This window comes from Phalangium opilio, unplaced genomic scaffold, assembly GCF_054372755.1.
Source record: "Phalangium opilio isolate 3A_F unplaced genomic scaffold, DU_Popi_V2 ptg000009l_1, whole genome shotgun sequence".
NCBI classification, from domain to species: domain Eukaryota; kingdom Metazoa; phylum Arthropoda; class Arachnida; order Opiliones; family Phalangiidae; genus Phalangium; species Phalangium opilio.
Genome location: NW_028324146.1, coordinates 1,433,362 through 1,449,374, shown reverse-complemented (window position 1 = coordinate 1,449,374; position 16,013 = coordinate 1,433,362). Strand labels below are relative to the sequence as shown.

At 38.7% G+C, this 16,013-nt stretch overlaps 2 protein-coding genes and 1 non-coding gene across 3 annotated transcripts; 1 reads left to right on the top strand and 2 right to left on the bottom strand.

Moving 5' to 3' along the window:
* Positions 1–343: 343 nt before the first annotated feature.
* Positions 344–4,584, bottom strand: LOC149713058 (uncharacterized). Its single transcript, XM_089843473.1, has 6 exons — positions 4,340–4,584; positions 1,975–2,163; positions 1,840–1,907; positions 728–829; positions 563–649; positions 344–484 (listed from the first exon to the last, which is right to left on the bottom strand). Exons 2-6 carry the CDS (start codon positions 2,114–2,116, stop codon positions 458–460), a joined length of 426 nt encoding a protein of 141 aa, XP_089699599.1. The 5' UTR covers positions 2,117–2,163; positions 4,340–4,584; the 3' UTR covers positions 344–457.
* A 2,193-nt stretch (positions 4,585–6,777) lies between these two features.
* LOC149713057 (matrix metalloproteinase-2-like) lies at positions 6,778–9,807 on the bottom strand. Its single transcript, XM_089849388.1, has 5 exons — positions 9,464–9,807; positions 8,523–8,809; positions 7,232–7,546; positions 6,958–7,144; positions 6,778–6,887 (listed from the first exon to the last, which is right to left on the bottom strand). Exons 1-5 carry the CDS (start codon positions 9,612–9,614, stop codon positions 6,874–6,876), a joined length of 954 nt encoding a protein of 317 aa, XP_089705514.1. The 5' UTR covers positions 9,615–9,807; the 3' UTR covers positions 6,778–6,873.
* Positions 9,808–11,532: 1,725 nt separating this feature from the next.
* Positions 11,533–11,619, top strand: TRNASTOP-UCA (transfer RNA opal suppressor (anticodon UCA)). Its single transcript has one exon. It is a non-coding gene; the product is annotated as a tRNA-Sec (tRNA).
* The last annotated feature ends 4,394 nt before the right edge of the window (positions 11,620–16,013 follow it).

The following is a 16,013-nucleotide window of genomic DNA, read 5'->3' as shown; positions in this document are numbered from 1 at the left end:
GTAATCGTCTCGACCGTTTGGTGGCTGCACCGCGACATTAATTTCAAAATTTTCTATCTTCGGATCTTAGCGCTATACGAGTTCTGACGTCACAGTAGCCTGCGGAAGATGCCCAGTCGTAACCCATATTTGTGTACTTATAGGTGTGATAAACTTATGGTAGTACCTCGAGTAGTGCGAAAAGTAGAAACAGACGATTAGTCATATATCTTGGAAGTATTACGCGTTAAAGCCAGTATCAAGTCTTATCTAAATCTAAGAAATTTAAAAAGTTGATCTGAAAATATCGCGACACAGAAATGTTAGGGAAACTTCGATTCAGGACTGAAGTTTGTGCGCAATTAAAAAATGAAAATATACAGTTTTTTGCGTAATCATTTTATTAGTATAATGAACCTAATTGGGCTCTGAAATTTAATTCCATTCAAAATTCCGACAACAATTTTTAAATAGTTGCTTAACAAGTTTCCTTGTTGTAGCACGCCTGTAACGAAAAATGAAATATTTCATATTATGTAAGGCCATGAATAGGACAAATAATGAAGAGGATAAGGGGTATTACGTTGATAACTTTGCGGACTTTGTTCAAGCTGACTCCGTTAAGAGTAGCTTCTTTTTGCTTAATGCAACACATGGCTTGAAGAGTGCTCTAGAAAAATAAACGATTCATAAGCGTTTATTTTAATTTTGTAAATAACATTAATTCTTTGTTTTATTTGTATGGTACCTGGTAGTTCTCCTCGGAAGTATCACGAGCGATGGCGATTAATTTCTCGTTGTCGAGGAGCTCGGGTCGGTTCAGTTCCGCGGCACAAGTTTTAATCGCGCTCTAACAAAGTTAAATAAATAATTCCATTATTAAGGTTTAAGAACAAAAATCAACCCTTTTATTTCACTAATGCCCCAAACTGAGTGCTGGCTGAGCATTCTTCTACCTAACGTTGTAGAAAGACGTTCGCGCAAAAAATGGGCCTTCGCCATTGACAGTGCATTAGGTGACCTTTGCCCTCAAATAAGCCAGGCAACAGATAGAATCAGAAGTAGGATAAGGGACTAGAAGTATTGAGGTAACCAAATTCTTCACTTGGCGAAAGTGAATATTCTTGATAAGACACCAACGGTTGGCCCTCTTTTAGCGGTTCCTGAATTTTCCCTCCAAAAAGTGAGACGCTCGTGGCGGTAGACGGCCGAACTAGATTCAAGCACCCGCGTCCGTGTTCAGCGGCTTTAGGTTGAGGGGAAGGGGGTAGGAAATATTTTTTGGAACTCGACCAATTTTTTTCTCTCTAGTGTAGGCGCGATTGAAGCGGTGGCATAAAATCCTCAAATTTGTTCACTAGTGCCAGGATCTACTACCAATGCTAGAGCTCTTTACTTCTAGTCCCTTATCTTACTTCTGATAGAATGTATCAATCCGGGCTTCGCCGCAACAAGTCTTAAAAAGGGTCAGGCCACACAGGTTCGAACACCAATGTTACCATGGGTCGGCCGATCCTTGTGATATTTTCCAGCTATGGTCAAACTCTATAGTTTTGCATCTCAACAAAATTTCAGGCTAAAAACTGGAATTTGGCCATATAACTATTAGCTCCAAGATCGGTCAACGTATGTTAACGCGAATGTCAACCTGTCTCGAATTGACCCTTTATAGGATTTTCGAAACGAGTAAATTCATCACCTCAGAAACAGCGTTAGCCACCCAAAATAGTTTCGCCCCACTTTCTATATTAAATTGGCCTACTTTTAGATTTATTTCGTTAATCGTAAATTATATAGACGCGATTTTTATGGGAAAGCTGAATCTGATCAAATATGGCGCCTGCGTCACGTGCAACTTACCATGAGAGAGTAGGACTTTTCAACGCATCCGGCCCATTCTTGAAAGCATTTCATACTGGAAACGGAACCTATAATACCGCCAAAAAATATCCTTATAATTCTACTCTAACACTTCAAATTAGAATATTTAATTACTTTGTCCATTTTGCAAGTACTCTCCGGCAATAGCTACAGCGTCGCTGGAGCAGCCTCTTGGAAATTGGCTTTTCGTCGGGCTTCTGCCGTGAACAGCCGCGATGCAAAGGGTACCGAACAAAATGAGAGCGTAGCCGTTCATAATGAAGCTTTTTTCTTCAATTTCAGGAACTGAATACCTTGTTCGTCCTAAGAAATAGCTACTATTTATACCAATTTTAGCAGACTTAAGAGTGAACGATAAAACTTCCACGTGTTTTGAATATATTTCAATACATAATTATAATGAATATAAATTTATGTCATCCTGCAAAAATTGACGAAGATTAATGTTGCAGACAGTTATGGTGAAGGTATCGTTCCAATAATAAGTTGGACAATGGAAAGATCCCGAGAGGAACATATCCTTTCAGATATAGTAAAGTTTGTGCGGTGAAAATGTTAATTGTGTGAAATAATTTTGTCGTATTATTATTCCTCTATAAAATATACGCAAATTTCCATTTAAAACAACGTTAACTCGAGTCTCTTTGTGGGACAGTCAAATATTATTGGGAAAAACTTTACTTTAGCTCGCACATTCAAAATACAGTTTTTCCAATAAATATCATTTCTTGAAGGTTAATTATATGATAATTAAATACATTTAAGTCGCGTAAACTATTTTAATCAATATTTTCATGAGCATAAAAACCCGACCAGTTCCTTCTTCCTAGCCACCAAATACCATAAAATATCTAAACCAAAGGGTTCGCTAGAACCACATTGCGCGGCTTTCAGACTCAATTAGCTAGAACCCTTCCAACTTTTGACCCAGCGGGGTTTCAAAAATCGGCATGGTCGCTTCATTGTTAGTCTCGATGCTCGGTTTTCAGTTGGCTAGAACTCTTTTCGCTGAAAGTCGGCCTTTAAGACTATTAACAGTGAATTAATATATTGAACGATAGCGCTAGAATTCTGCAAACGTTTAGTTGTGTATTTTAGCGCATTCGTCACGTTGGCTGATAACGAAGTAATTGTCATACTTAATGTCATTATGTTATTTATTTTGGAGGCAAATGCTGTCACAACAATTATAATTAATCTATAAGCATGCAGCGGTGAAATCTATTTTTGATAGAATATTTACGTGTTAAATCAGCGCGTCCGCGAGTTGACACATAAAAAATATTCGAGACGATTTTGATTAATGGGTTAGGAAGGTTAGGTTGCAACATATTTTGAATTAAGTGGATAAAAATAAAAAGAAAGGAGATTCTTTTAATATTTCCACCAGTAAAGCAAATGCAAAATTAGTTCTGAAATACCCCCTCTTGTGGTTTCCAATATGCCAACGTATGCAACAAAGCGCTAGGCCTATAAACTGGGTAGCGTACAATTTAAATTTACCTAAAGTTGCACGTTAAGTTGAGAATAGACTAAAACACAAGTTTGGAAACCAGAATAAGCCTCTCTGAGTCGAGACCAAATTAAGAAGAATTTTCGTAAATAATTAAATAAATATAATTTATATATCGTCAGGGATAGATATAATTTTAGAAGTAGGAATGGACAACAGAGTAATGTGGGCGCGCGTCAAAGTCCCGGACGCCTTTCCACGGGACGGAGGGGTATGAAAGAAGAGGCGAGTCATAGCGTCCCCGTCAGAAACGTCATCAAAACGTAGTGTTTAAGTGAGTCAACCAATAAGATAATTTAAACTTTTCGTTACGTGTTGGAGGGAGGGGCTCTATACTGGGTGGTCTATGAGTCGGGCTGAAGTAAATACTAACCGTTCTCCATTCCTACTTCTAAAATTATATCTATCCCTGATATTATCGTCAGTAATTTACCGTAATTCTAGTTAACTATTTTTACGAAACGTTATTCCTAAAATTATTTTAAATATAGATATTGTTGACGTTAAAATTCAAGCGTATGCCTCTTTTCACAATTTTTGGAAATTTAGGGTATTAATTCACAATAAATGATAAGAAAACCCGCAATTTCGTGAACCCTTGATGGATGCCCTGCCATTGGGAGGGGGCTAGACGTTTCTCGTAATCCTAGCCAATCGCCGCGAACCTCTTAACCCTAACGACGATGATGGAGTAGAATCCAATATTGCTTTCTGTGAACTCAGACCACTAATATAGGGACAGTAAACTCAATGGTAATCGACAGTTTACATTTGGCAACGCGTAGCAACCGCCACCTCGCGTCGAAAGCGTGAAATTATCGTACCCTGTGTCATGTGACCATTCTATGTAATTTTAGCCAAGGCTTAACTATATATCTCTATATCACACCATGAAGCTTTCATAATATGTTTATTACTCGTTCAACATCTACGTAAATTTGAAAATAATAATAACTTTTAACTCACCTTAATATAATTATTTAATTATAATCCTCCTTCGCTTAATTTCATCCTAATGTTCATCCCTGAGGCTCGTATTAGTTTGAGCTCATTGAGGCAAGACCTGACCTAAAGCACAGCCTACATAACCGTGTTTACTACTGTATAGAGGTACGTGCATCTGTTAGAGTTCGAAATATTCCAAAGTCGCCACCGCGGCGCTGCAATCAGGCGTTGCTCTATTCTAACCTAGCCTCCTATTAAGATGACTGTCCCTATATTAGTGGTCTGAGCTGTGAACAACCAAAGCGGTCCGGATATTGCGAAAACGTTTTCTCCGATTTGCCAACTGCGAATGCGGTGGCAGACAGAAACGTCCAGTGTATTACCTCTCCGTGACGTCATCGTCATTCTGAGAGGTAATATCACGACTTCATATGCCACAAACTTAATCCATCAATTTACGGGTTTATTAAAGGGGTTTCACGTATCTATGGTATTCCGGCCGACTGCTTAACTTGGCAATTTGGTATCCACCTGTCCCAGTATGTACCTACAGTCGTTGGAGGAAGAAATATATGTACATCAAGAGGAGACTCAACTATTTGATTCAACTCGAGTTGACCCAACAAGCTGAGTCAAAAAGTTGAATCGTCTGAAAAAGCCTTAAATTAGACAAGCAACGTATCTGAATTGCTTAAAATTTCATTAACCCAAAAACCAAGCTATCCTGAATCAGAGTCCTGCACGGGCCGGGCCGGGTCGGGCTTTTCAAATTTTGGAAATTAAGTGGCCGGGCCGGGCTTTTGTTCATTTCTCAAAATTTTCAGAACTTGATTCTCATTTAGTCCAAAATTCAAATGAAAGATAATTTAAATGAGTATAAGCTTCTAAGAACAAATGTGACGAACAATTATCAAAGGAAATGAATAATACACGACGCTAAAGCAAATATGAATTCAATTCATTGATGATATGTAAAAGAATATAACAAGACGGCCCAAGGGCTCGTAATAGTAGCCATATCGTACGAGTGAATAGCCCCTCTATACCCTACCCTAATGAGTGGATAACCCCTCTATACCTTACCCTAATGAGTGAATAGCGCTATCTTTTTCTATGCTTAATTGATTTACCGTGCATAAAATCAGAGTGAATAGCCCCTCGATTCCCTACTCTAAACAGTGATTAAATTATAACCGTATAAATTTACTTATGCTGTGATTCTAATATTCCGGCGAATCGAAGAACAGATAGTTTTTAGTGATAATCCCCTCGATGAGTTTACAACATTGACTTATGCCGATGCACACTTATCGCATCTTATAAATTTCTAACAAGGACTTATGCCCAGAAACCTTTGAAAGAGAAAGTTCAGTTATAGTGATTACGCATTTTAGTGATTATCCCCTCGAATTACCTTTAGCAATGCTAAAACGCTCATTTAACACTATGTTAGCTCTATCTAAACCCACATTTGAATTAACCGCCAAAACGTTCCAGTCAAACATAACATAGATGACGATAGCTACCGAACGAGAACGGAGCGCGGTAGGAAACGGGGAAAATCGTTATCTATATAATTAGCACATACATAAAAAAAATAAATATAAAAACCCCAAACATACAAATTCATAAGTATCCGACCCCACAGATAAAAATTCAAAAGTATCCAACCCCACAGATTAAGAGGTACCCCACCCCACATCACCCCGACATTTTAGAGATAAAATAAGTGATAAAAAACTCGAAGTTTCTATCGAGTCTCTATGGTTCAGTGGTTAGAGTGTTTGTCTACTACGCCAGCGACTCGGGTTCGATTTCAGGGTGTGACCTGAAAAAATTTTAATTAAAATTAAATCTCTAACCGAGCCCAGTTACCCCTATGGGTGGGTTGTGGTAATATAAAGTTCCTTTTAAGCTAAAATCTGACGATAACGAAAGCGAAAACTCCGGCCACGACTACTACTAGTACTACTACTACTACTACTACTATTACTACTACGGCTCGGGTCAAACTAAGAGCCTATCGTATACTACGATATGGCTAAAAATTACAACTGCACTACGTGCCGGGCTTGGTTAATGCATGTAACGGGCCGGGTCGGAAAACCAACTATAGATAGTTTTCACACATGGAGGATTCATAGCATTTACACCAGGAGACCGGGCTATCTGGCGGACAAAAACCCGTCCAGATAGCCCGGCTTCCTGGTGTAAATGGTATGAATCCTCCATGTGTGAAAACTTTCTATATACTCGGACCAGGGAGGAGGAACATTCCTCCTCCCTGCTCGGACCCTGGCTGGGTTTCGGACTGAAAAACTCGGCACGTGCAGGTCTCTGTCCTGAATATGGGATTTAAAAGATATATATATCGCTTGTTGCATCTAGCTAAGGTCTGAAAGTCCTAGTACGTAGTGCCGCGCGCCCAAGACAACCCGAGTCAATAAAGAGAAATAAATGGCTCTATTTAATATCGGTAGAATTGCATAATAGACAATGGGGTTATGGTCGAATTATCAATAACATCTTCAGTAATCGTATCCATTGTTTTCCATTCAATTATCGTGATCTGTGTAGGTTGAAGCCAAAATCGTCGAAATTAATATTTTTGAAATTAGTTGTGGCTCGGTAGTTCTTACCAATTTGTAGCGACAATTGTTGAATGGATCCACGAAGCTCTTCGATTCTCGAGATTATATTATTAGTCGATTCGTTCGCCTCTTTTCGATTAAAAAACTCGCGTTGTAAGGTACTGGTGACGTCATCGCTGCCATTTGTACATTTGAACCACGAATTTGCCGTTCTTTTTTTGGAAACGTCCATTTTCTTTAAAGATTAAGTATAACATTCATTAAACAAAATTTGACTAAATTACTTCGAAGTGTGTTTAGAAGAAGCACTACTCGTACTTACGTTATTAATATAAGAATAAAAGCGTGAGCCTTTGAAAAAGTAGGTGGGACTCCTTTTCCAGCGAATGGCGGCGCTGATGTTATTTGGAACGCCGGCCCACTCGGACAGTTTCAGAGGGTAATTGTGGCTAATTGGAATGGGAACTTCGGGCATGTATCTCCAATATTTGTCCCCCTTGAAAAAATACAAGTAACCGTTGTCCTCCCAAGAAATGGCGGCGTCCAAGTCGTCCGGTATTCCGGGAAATCCATCTCGAATCTTTCTGGGATAATCGTGTCCGCTCTCTTTCTTAACAAATTTCCAGTATTTTTCGCCCTATATACCAAAAAGATCACGCCGCGTTTTAGATAAATTGGTTACTAAAACCATGGATAAAGAATGCACGTGAGGAAATTTGTTTTCACTCTACAGGATAGGCAACTCCCTATCTCAGACGATAGCTTATTCTGTATATACTCTGTTACTGCATCGGTTGTCAGCACGCGCAAACCTAGGTCTCTATGTAACCTAGCTTTGCGCGTGCTGTCAAGAGACCAAAAACTTCAGGATCTAAAGTATCCGCGAGTGCATGCACGGACCTCTAAGCCTTATTTTCAAATACGTGTAGTAGGCTGCGGGTAATTTCACACGTATTTGAAACTAAGGCCTAGAGGTCCGTGCACTCGAGCCAAAAAAACTCGAGGAAATTTTAAATCCTGAGGATCCTGAAGTTTTTTAGCCTCTTGTCAGCACGCACAAAGCTGCATAGAGACTTAGCTTTGCGCGTGCCGCCAACCGATGTTGTAACAGAGTATATACAGAATAAGCGGTCGTTCGAGATAGGGAGTTGCCTATGCTGTCGCGTGAAAACAAATTGCCTCTCGCGCATCCTTTATCCATGCTAAAATCATCATAGCCGTGCGCAATTAATTGTCAGCGCTAGCAGGGCCGTCGAGAGAGGGAGCCAGTTCAGTCAGTTCCACCTGAGCGAGTACCTACAAAGGGGCCCGGGCCAACTGATGTGGGACCGCAATTTCGTCATTTTCCCCGAGGCCCGAAATTCTCTCGGCGACCCTGATCTGCGCACGATACTTATTATTATAGTCTCCGCGTAACGAGTTGACACCATTACGGTCGAATAATAGTAAAATATTTGTTAGTCAAATCATCTTTTAGGGTGCGACGTCACCAGTTTTAAATCCCGTAGAACTCTTCCCGTCTAGATGATGTAGGAATTATTGCCTAACCATCCTTTAATCCGCTCTCGCATTTAAAACTTTCTCACTGTTTGGTGAAACCGTAGTCTATTCACTTTAGGTGAAACACATTTTTTTCTTTTGAAGCACCATAAGGATTGCTTACTAGAGTTTATGAAAACTACGACAGATGCACGAGCCATGCTTAACTCGCCAAAAGTAATAACTTCCAAGTGCTTGGATATTACATGAAAACAACTAACCTTAAAGAGGAAAGTGCTGCCATCAAGCCAAGTGAACGCAGCGTCAATCGGTCCGGCTTCCATACCTTTCCATTCTTGCTCTATAAGCTTGGGATATCCGTCAAGTATACCATTTTCTCCTATTTTCCAGGTAAAATCACCTACAACGAACGTAAATTTTCAATTGCAGTGATTTAAATAGTTCAAATATAATCGGTTAAATTTAGGGGTGTGCGAATAGCACTTTTTGGGTATCGAACCGGTTACCCAAAAATTTTCCTTATCAAATACCGAATCGAATAGTTTAATCCAAATTGAATACCGAATAGTTATGCCTAGGTAAAGTTTTTACTAACGGATTAATCGCGAATAGTTAAGCCTAGTATTCGCGAATAGTTAAGCCTAATGCTCGCGAATACTAAGCTTAACTATTCGCGATTAATCGGGTAGAAACCCTAATATTCGCGAATAGCTATTACAAAGCAAGGAGGAAAACATTTAGAAGCTCCAATGTTTCAAAATACCTCTCCTCATTGGTGACCAAGTATTACCAGGCACTTGCTCTTAGTTTTTGATGGGAGACAAATAAAATTGGGATGATATTTTTTAAATAAAGTGGGTCTCTCTAGTGCCAGGGACCTAAATTTATGTTAGTCGAACTTTAACCGAATAGTCAGTTCGGTATGGGATATTCGTATCGAATAGGGAAAATGGGCTTATCGAATACCGGATCGAATTATTCGGTTCGGTATTCGATTGAATCGGTTAACCGCACACCTCTAGTTAAATTCTATAAGGAAAGACTGAGCTCCTACCTCTAAACAAGTAAATACCATCTTCTGTTCTAGTTGCAGCTTCTACGTGGGCATTTTTACAAATTTCTTCTTGCAAATTTCCCTTTTTAACCTCGAAAGAGGCGTTAATGAGCAGAATTATGGTTAGAAAACAACAAGCTATGGCGATCATTTTCGTGTCGTGTCTGTAGATTTAACTAACGGCGCTTTATAAGCCCTAATTTTTGTCAATATTTACTCAGCTTTCAAATAAAAGTCATTTCCGAAGATCATTACGGTATTTTTCTCGGGTTTATTTTAAAAACACGATTGTCTTCCAACATCTTAATGCTTTTGGAACCTGGTACACCGGAACATTTATTACAAACGAGTTGTACACGGGTTGACACGGAGCGCCGAAACTCCCTTCAATATTTGCCATCGTTCGAGGTCGTACTGAAAGCCATTAAGAACTGCAGGCACTGACGAAGTGAAATAAGATTTATATCTCGATAATGAAAAATCGAATATGGCTTCATTGGCCCATAGTCTCTTTAAAACAAGTCTACATAATTAGAGTAGAGCTTCATAGTGAATTACTTCCCTTCCGAACAGAACATGTTTCTGAAAGTTATGAACAAATGAATATGATCAGAAGGGGATAATAGAAGGATGACACTCTGTATCCTCTAAATACTTAAGTAATATAACATGATTATTCCCAGGCTCATTCACCCTTTTTGTTTGCTCTCCCACTCATCAAACTTCAGATGGGCATCGCACCGTGCAAGAGTCAATTAAGTTACGAACCTCCTAACAATGGTGAATTAAGTTACGAACCTCCTAACAATGGTGAATTAAGTTACGAACCTCCTAACAATGGTGAATTAAGTTACCAACCGCTTAATTACCAATGGTGATTTAAGTTACACCACCATCATCCGCTCTTTGTCCATCCAACATAGACACCAGTCTGAACTTACTGGCTTCTATCTCCATCATCAACGTTTCGAGAAACGTCCAGTCTCCCAATGGCAGCTAGGGCTTCCGCCAAATTTAAGGTTCACGCAATTGGGCTTTTTCTTATCATTTGTTGCGAATCAATCGCCCAACTTATATACCATAAATTTCCAAAAATTGTTAAAGAGGCATACGCTGGAATTCAAACGTCAAGAATATAAAACGATTTCAGGAATAAGTTTCTTAAAAATAGTTAACTAGAATTAAGGTAAATTACTGACGATTAAAATAATTAATATGAATTATATTTATTTATTTATTTACTATATTATTTAAGAAAAACTTCTTAATTGCGTCTCGACCCGGAGAGATTTATTTTGGTTTCCCAGCTTGTTGTATTAAGCGGGAAAATCCAAAACCTATGGGTATAAAGAGGAGGAGTTGCTTTGGCAAGGCATTTTTGGGACTTCTCGCTTAGCTTTTTTCATTTATTTGTTATATTTTACTCATAATATCCGGTTCAGCGTATTTCAACCAATAAGAGGACAGAGAGATGCGCGTGCACACCGGAAGCTTGATGGAAACTTTCAAAACGAGAACACTCCAGCCAAGACTTATACTCCCCCTCTTTGCCTAAATCAACTATTGAAAGAAAAACCAGTTACCAAAGCTAATGTAAAAGGTCTACGTTTTTCAAGTGGTGTTGTTGTTTCCGTTGACTACCTGTCTTATCTTCAAAATTGATAAGTGGAATTTAACTCAAAAATGTTTCGTAACTGGTTAATTCTTGGGAAGACTGGCACTCTTCAGTTTGGAAAGGTGAAGGGTTTCGAACGATAACACCATAGAGCCGCGTTCACACTTACAATGGAAACCCGTGACGGGGCTGTAACCATCGCTTCGAAGGGAGGTTTCAAAACATTCAGTTCCAAGTGTGAACTTACCATGAAAAACATGAAAGCGCCGCTGGTTTTGGCGCGAAATTTTCTGACAAACCTTTAGAGGGGATATGGTTTGAGGATTTAACCGTGGGTTTAGTTCAATTTGACCTTGGGTGTAATTAATATTACGTATTTTCTACTAGGGTGCTCCTATTATTGCGTTACGAGGATTCTCCTAGTATATAAGGATGATTGATTACTATTGAAGTCGCCTAGATGAGCCTCGGTGGTCCGGGGTGCGGGCTTCAAACCCGTAGCCGATTAGCGTCGGAGTGGTTCGATTCCACCTTCTGGGCGTTAGATAGTTAATTAGCTCTGCTTAATTAATTAGTTAATTTTAGTTAAAGTAGGAATAAAGGCGGTGTTTTTGTCTTTATTGTAAAAAGATTCCCACCGATATTAAATATAGTTAAAGAAAGGGTTTGAGCATTTTATGAAATACTAATTGTTCAATAGAGGTTAAAGGTTACAATGCCGGTATTACAGACACCTACTGCACACCCATACTTATGTAGAGTATTGTAGGGTTATGCTATTAATTGAAAGAAATTACCCCCAATACAATTAGAACGATAAAAAATTCAAAAAAATGAAATCCTTCTTTCAAATTTAATTCATATTCCAATGAAAGGTCAAAGGTGAATTAATATAAATTATTAAAAGCTAATTTAAATCAGGAATACATACAGCCAATAGGAATCATTGTGTAACCATTATCTCAACGTTTATCGAAAGTTTTGCGTTGAACTTTGTCCGATCTCGCGTTGCTACCAACTAGAGAGCTGCAACTCCGTGGAAGAACTCCGAAACCCGCTGGGTTCCGCGTTTAAGCGATGGGAACTCCAGGAGTTGGAAATGTTTTTCTGAGATAAAATTGGAGTTGGGTGGCATTGGAAGTTTTCGTGTGCGGAGTTGGGAGGCAATGGGAATAATGATAATTATAATTGCGGAGTTGGGAGGCATTGGAAAATTATCTTAAAACATGGATATCTACGGACTTGGAATACTTAAGTCTGGTAAGTGGTAGGGCTCCAATTTAAAAGCGGACTTTAGCGTTGTTTGTCTTCAGAAGCTTCGTATGAAATTCTTTTTTTACCCGTAACCCACCGTGACACGTCCCTTTAGTGAGTCTCTCACACAGTGGGGCCGCGGGCGCTTTCCTTTTCTCTTAAACCCATTGACAAGAGTCTCCTTTCTAGCTTTGAGGCATATTAAAGTAAGGCAGTAGGCATATTGGCAGGCACAACTAATAACAGAATGGACTCTAGTGTTAGTATTTCTTGATTCGTGAAGTTCGTGGTCTTGTCCTTCAAAATAGCATTTGCGAAGCGAATCAGTCCGATTTTAATTAAATAGCGAATTTAAGAAACTAAGCGTAAAATATGACTCAACGACAACGCGTAGCGCCTTTTTCCCCCAAATCTTAAGTTTTAATGTCTAGAAGAATTTTATGAGTAAATAATATTCCTTATTTGAAAATCATAATTTATAAGTACTCAGGCCAAATTTGAAAGAAAACTAATGAGCTACAACTTTCTATTTTTCCAATTCTAAAGAGTGAAGAAATCTTCCAAAGACTAGAAACTAGAATGATTTTAATGGACGAAGCTAGGAGTTTAAGAAATTTTAATTTTCATGGAAGGAATTGGGAGGAGTTTAAGAAATTTTAATTTTCATGGAAGGAATTGGGAGGAGTTTAAGAAATTTTATTTTTCATGGAAGGAGTTGGGAGGAGTTTAAGAAATTTTAATTTTCATGGAAGGAGTTGGGAGGAGTTTTACATTTCGCATGGCGGAGTTCTGCGGAGTTGAAACTTTTGATTATGGCATTGGGAGGAATTGGAGTCATTGTTGCGTATTGCCTTGGAGTTGGAAGGAGTTGGAGTTTAATATTTTCATTTTGCAGCTCTCTACTACCAACCAATGAAACTGCAGTCTGAATTATTAGGCGTGAACAATTATTCCAATTAGCTATATGTATTCCTGTTAAAATCTCAATAATTTATTCTCAAAATAACGTGAATTGTTTTTTCTGAACCTTGAGTAAAAGTTTAATCTACGATCCTTCAATAATTGTGAAATATGTAGTTAAGTACATTAGCACCCATAAAGGAAAGTTAAAACAGATATCACTGAATTCAGTTATTAAAAACTTCACCAACTCACTGATAAGGAATTATTTCGATTTTACAACAAGCTAAGTTTTTCCTTTTTTAAAAAAACAAAAAACAAAAAACCCGTTACTAAGGGCGTACTAAAGATACAAGTGGTTATATTAAATTTCAGTAAAGTAATTTAATTTTATACTGATTTGTGTCATTGAAATAGGACCACTTCTTTCCCAAATTACATAATCTCATAGATTGTTTTTCTCGATTTATGAAATTGCATAAGGTATAGCTATTCCCTTCTGGTATAGTCGTAAAGATTGAGAATGAGGTCAATAAACAATATAATTTCTAGATTTTGATACAGATGGCATTGCACTCCTATTTGGTATAATCTATTTTATCTTTAAAGGGACGTCGAATGACTAATATTATTACCTAATTTGTAATTGGGTAATGGCAGCGCCCTATCTTTGACCGTATTAGGCACTAGAAGGAACTAACATTGGGTGCTATTAGCCGGTTGGAATTAAAGAAAACAAGACGGCCCAAGGGCTCGTAATAGTAGCCACATCGTACGAGTGAATAGCCCCTCTATACCCTACCCTAATGAGTGGATAACCCCTCTATACCTTACCCTAATGAGTGAATAGCGCTATCTTTTACAATGCTTAAATAATTTATCGTGCATAATATCAGAGTTAATAGCCCCTCGATTCCCTACTCTAAACAGTGATAAAATTATAACCGTATAAATTTACTTACGCTGTAATTCTAATATTCCGGCGAATCGAAGAACAGATAGTTTTAGTGATAATCCCCTCGAAGAGTTTACAACATAGACTTATGCCGATGCACACTTATCGCATCTTATAAATTTCTAACAAGGACTAATGCCCAGAAACGTTTGAAAGAGAAAGTTTAGTAATAGTGATTACCCATTTTAATGATTATCCCCTCGAATTACCTAAGTTAGCAATGCTAAAATGATCAAACCAGAAGTTTATGACTTCTTATCCTGAGAAGTATTGGACTTTAACCATATCCGGAACCATCTCTGTTAGCCAACTTTTTATTAGGTCCGATCACCGCGCCACCTACGGCATTTCCCTCATTTTGAGTTGGCACGCTGATTTGCGCGCCAGCAACGGGCAAGAAACGAAACTTTAAGGTGGTTTGAGGTAACGAATCAGAAAAGGTGACAAGAACAGCTGTTTTAATAGACTGTCAGAAATTCCGGTCAAACTAGTGTGGGGTCCTAGCCCCACGGATTGTAATGAATTTTCATAGAGTTCTAGCCAGACGGCTTTTCAACGATTGGCCCTGAAGAAGTTTTGAACATGCCCCACAGTTTGAGTGCCACAGCCTCTCGGCGTGGAAATGTTTTCAGTAGATTAGATAGTTTTCCTAGTGGGCAGGAAGCTTTCGACCCTCTTTTACGATTGCCATAGGCAATTTTGACTTGCAGGGATGGATACTATATAATGGCTTAGTGTCCAATACTTCCCAGGATAAGAAGTCATCAACTTCTGATCAAACGCATAAAGCTCATTTAACACTATGTTAGCTCTATCTAAACCCACATTTGAATTAACCGCCAAAACTTTCCAGTCAAACATAACATAGATGACGATAGCTACCGAACGGGAACGAAACACATGAGGAGTAGGAAACGGGGAAAATCGTTATCTATTTAATTAGCACATAAATAAAATGAAAATAAATATAAAATCCGACCCCACAGATAGAGGTACAATTACCCACCATCCCCGACACTTTAGAGATATACTAAAGGAGGAAAACTCGAACGTTTTATCGAGTCTCTATGGTTCCGTGGTAGCGTGTCTTACTGCTACCCCAGTTCTATTCTCGGGTGCGACGTGAAAACATTTTAATTAAAATAAAATCTCTAACTGAGCTGAGCTACCCCTATTGGTGGGTTGAGGTACTATCGAGTTCCTTTTAAGTAAAAATCTGACGATAACGATAGCGAAAACTCCTGCCACTACTGTTACTACTACTACAGCTCGGGTCAAACTAAAAACAACAAGCTGGCCCAAGGGCTGGGCCTTAATAGTAGCCATAGTAGCCACATCGTTATCTATTTAATTAGCACGTAAATAAAAAGAAAATAAACATAAAGACCAAAAGACAGAAATTCAGAAGTATCCCTCCCAAAAATACAGAAGTATCCGACTCCACAAATAAATAGGGCCTTCCCTCATTCCATTTGATTATAAAAGAGTTGTTACAAATAGAACCGAAGAACAGTGACATCTATGGGCGATTTTGAGTGGAATATGTTCTATGACCTTTTGCTAAATTAAAGGAAGAAAACTCACAATTTCTATCAAGCCCGCATGGACCATGGTGCAGTGGTAAAGTGTCTTACTGAGCGACCCGGGTTCGAATCCCGGCTGCGACCAAGAAAACTTTTAATTAAAATAAAATCTCTAACCGTGCTCAGTTACCCTTACGGGTGAGTTGAGGTACTGTCGAGTTCCTTTTAAGCTAAAATCTAACGATAACGAAAGCGACAACCCCGGCCACAACTACGGCTCGGGTCAAAGTAAGAGCCTCATCG